The sequence below is a fragment of the Rhea americana genome, unplaced genomic scaffold (genome assembly GCF_003343005.1).
Source record: "Rhea americana isolate MKP2758 unplaced genomic scaffold, rheAme1 scaffold_61, whole genome shotgun sequence".
Classification (NCBI taxonomy): Eukaryota; Metazoa; Chordata; class Aves; order Rheiformes; family Rheidae; genus Rhea; species Rhea americana.
In genome coordinates, this window is record NW_028186768.1 from 4,981,356 (window position 1) to 4,984,813 (window position 3,458).

General features: G+C 50.4%; 1 protein-coding gene across 1 annotated transcript in view; it reads right to left on the minus strand.

The window, feature by feature from the left end:
- LOC146587190 (cholesterol 7-desaturase nvd-like) overlaps positions 1 to 625 on the minus strand; it is a 13,839-nt gene extending 13,214 nt beyond the window's left edge. The window contains exon 1 of the mRNA XM_085320096.1: positions 316 to 625. Within this exon, the coding sequence (XP_085176222.1) occupies positions 316 to 625 (310 nt within the window). The remainder of the gene's footprint in view (positions 1 to 315) is intronic.
- Positions 626 to 3,458: the final 2,833 nt, after the last annotated feature.

Consider the following 3,458-nt stretch of genomic DNA (forward strand, 5'->3'; position numbering starts at 1 on the left):
AGGACGTGGAGCACGTGGGCAGTAGCAATGCCTGGGAGCGGAGCCCATGCAGTGAGATGTCCTATATGCTAGTGGGAACCCTGATGCTCTAGCAAGGAAGCCCAGGCAGCGAGGTGCCCCTGCCAGCAGGGAACCTGGACAGCGATGCCCCCATGCCTCGGGGGGAAGCCTGGGCAGGGGAGCCCCTGAAAGACCCTGGGCCGGGATGTCCCGGTGGGGAGCCCGGTGCAAGATGCCCCCGGCGTCTCGGCGGGGAGCCCGGGTGGGGACCCGCCGATTCCGGGGTGGGGGGAGCCCGCCCGCGGGGACACTCACCGAGCAGGGTGAGGCTGCGGACGGCGCCGCGGGGCAGCTGCGGGGAGTCGAGCAGGCGGTACCAGCCGTTGGGGTAGGGCGGCGGGATGACTCCGGGGTGGCGGGCACGGCTCAGGCCAGGCAGGCAGCCCACCTGCCCCGGGCCGCGCCGCAGTTCCAGAGGCCGGGCGCAAGCGAGAAGCAGGAGGAGGATGAGGAGGATGAGGAGGAGGAAGAGCAGCGCGGCGGGCAGCGCCCCGCGCTCCGGCTCCGCCACTAGCCCCGCTGCCGCCGCCAGCAGCGCCGCGCCGCACCACCACCCGCTGCCCATGGCCCGGTCGGCCCCGCCGCCCCGCTCCCTTATAGCCCAGCCGGCCCCGCCGCCCCGCTCCGCCCCCGCCGGGGCGCCGCACCCCGCGGACCGGCCCCGGCTCACCGCCCCGCGGGGCCCGCCAAGGGTCCTGGCCACAAGCGTCTCGGGCTGCGCTGGTGGGAGCACGGCCAGCGCGGCGGCGGCGGAGGTGGTTGTTCCCCCTCTGCTCGTGAAGCTGTGTCCGGAGCACCCGTTTGGGGGATCCTCGGTGCGAGGGAGAGGCCAACAAACTGGGATGTTCGGAAAAGAGGCTTGAGGGGCGGAGTGCAGAGCGGTCAGCTCAGAGGAAAGCCTGAGACAGCTGGGTTTGTTCTTCCTGGAGAACAGGAGGCAAACGAGGGGGGTCTAACTTCAGTTTTCTGCTAGCTAAAGGGGATACAGAGCAGAGGGAGCTGGGCTTTTCTCAGAGGTGCATGGCAAAAGAGTAGTGAGCACAAATTACAACAAATGGAATTCCACTTGTATGTAAAGAAAAAATTCTTCCTTGTGAAAGTGGTGCACCAGAAGGCTCTCCAGTAGGATAGATGCATTAATTAGATCAATAAATACCACATCACCCTTCTAAGCTGATATTTCATGCTCCGAAAGGAGGAACCAGGTACAACAAAAATCCGCAAGAGAAGGTTAGCTATTAATTAGCACTTATAAAGGGATCTAGCATTACTCGTTCTCTGAATGCATCTACTTACTGCTCCATGCTGCTCAAAAAGACAATGTTTGGAGTAGTTGGTATTGATGTTTTCTTAGCCACGATGATCTAAGTGTATAAGAGAGGCAAGGTCCGTGGAGGACAATAATATTTTCCAATAGACTATCTGATAAAGCTGGAAAAAATTGACAGACATAATTTCAGACATAATAGCCCTCCTACAAGAATAATTAAGGAAAGCAATTGAGAATGCAGCAGAAAACATCTGTACTTTGTCGGTCTACTGCATGTGCATGAGATATGTGATAGTGGCCATCTCATTTTGGATGAAGTAAATCTAGAAGAGATATAGAGAAAGTAGAAAAGTGATTAGGAGTAGGGAATAGTTGCCATAAGTGGAAAAAAAAATAGAATAAATAGACTTAGAGTCTTAAAAATTAGAAGGTGACTATATGTATCCATTGCTAGTCCCTGAACTAGCTGGATCTTTGCCTCAATTTAGCACTTTCTTTTCAAGGTCATATTTGACCCTTTACCAAGTTTAAAGGACCATATATGTGGGCATAATAGGTCCAATACGAGACAAATCAGAAAATGAAGGAAGGAAGAAGGGGAGGCACAGGGAGCCCCTGAGTGCTGGTGCATAGAATTAGTAGCAATAATTGCTCTGTCAAAGGGTTCTGTCAAAGAACTGGAGCCTTTGCCAGAACATCCACTCTGCTTTTTCTCCCAAGACATCTTACAAGTCTTTCTCCCAAGACACCTTGCAAACAAAACCAAGAAAGCCAGGACACCCATTACATTGCTTGGAGGACAAGTACAGCTCCTAGGCAGGGAAGCAGCAAGACGTACCTGACGTGGCACTGTGGGAACCTTGACTTCCCTGAGCATAGAGGAAGGAGGAGTGCATGCACAGGCTAGGGAAGGGAACAGAAGAACACAGCCCTCAATATATGAAGGCTGCCCAGAACTCCCGAGTGTTAGAGACCGAATGCAAAAGATATTTATAGATTGGGCATAAAGGATGCAGACCATATTGTTGGGCATTCCTGGGTGGGGATGATGGCAGGAGCACCCAGAGAGCTTGTCAAGTAATGTAGGACCTCTGCACACACCCAAGATGCATGGCTCTACCTTGTGGTCTCCTGCTTTTATGTRTCTGGCTCATGTATCTGCTGGGGATTGGAAGTATTAGGATAAAACACAGCCCACGCTAGAGGGGAACCAAACTCAATGCAAAGATTTCTCTTTCATTCTTTACTTCTCACTGGGCAAAGATTTCCAGTGGGCACCATCTCAAAACATAGTTAGGAAATGGAAGAGGAGGAAGTTGTAACATTTGGGTAAAGGGATTAGTAAATGTTTCTGTAAATCATGTAAACTGAGTATAATATTACTGAAGCAGTTGTGGTTTCTGTGGGCTATTTTCTTTGTATTTATTTTTAAGATATGTTCAGTGGCTAGTACATAGCAACCTTAGATATAATAAAAGAAAATTTTATTTGGGATTTGAGATAGTGTTTATAGTTACAGATGCCGAACACCTTTGAGCGTTTACAAAATTCTGATTTTGTATGCTTATGAACTTGCACAGTTATGAGTTTACTGAACTCAGACTGGAATTCTCCACTTCCTGGGTTTGGTGGAGAGGATTCAGCTGGTTTCGAGCAACCATAAAGTTTAAAGAAAAATAAGTAGAAGAAGAATGTAGTGTTTGTTTAATATTAGAAATTCTTTTACTGGTTGAGACTGTAGTGCATCTCTGCATTAAAGGGGCTTGGACTTAGGCAGATCTAAGAGGTATGCAGTTCCTCATGAAAACTCTTGCAGCATTAGCTGATCCCTGAAAGTCACATAAGATAGTACTGAGTAGAGCTGGCAGTAGCTATCCCACAGGGTATACCTTTGTCAAGGATGCTCCAAAGCAGAAATGAATGTGTGCGCTAGATGTTCCCCTCCCCAGACCTGGGGGATCTCCACATTTCTTGGATGAAGTGAAGAGCTATGAGCTCCCCCGTGCTTCGTTCTCTAGTTGTTTTGTGTGCAGAGTAATACTGTATTACAGAGCCCTTACTCTGCTAGCAGAGGTCTGTCTTGTGTAGTGAAACTGCCTAGACACAGGGGAATTCATTATGTTTCTAG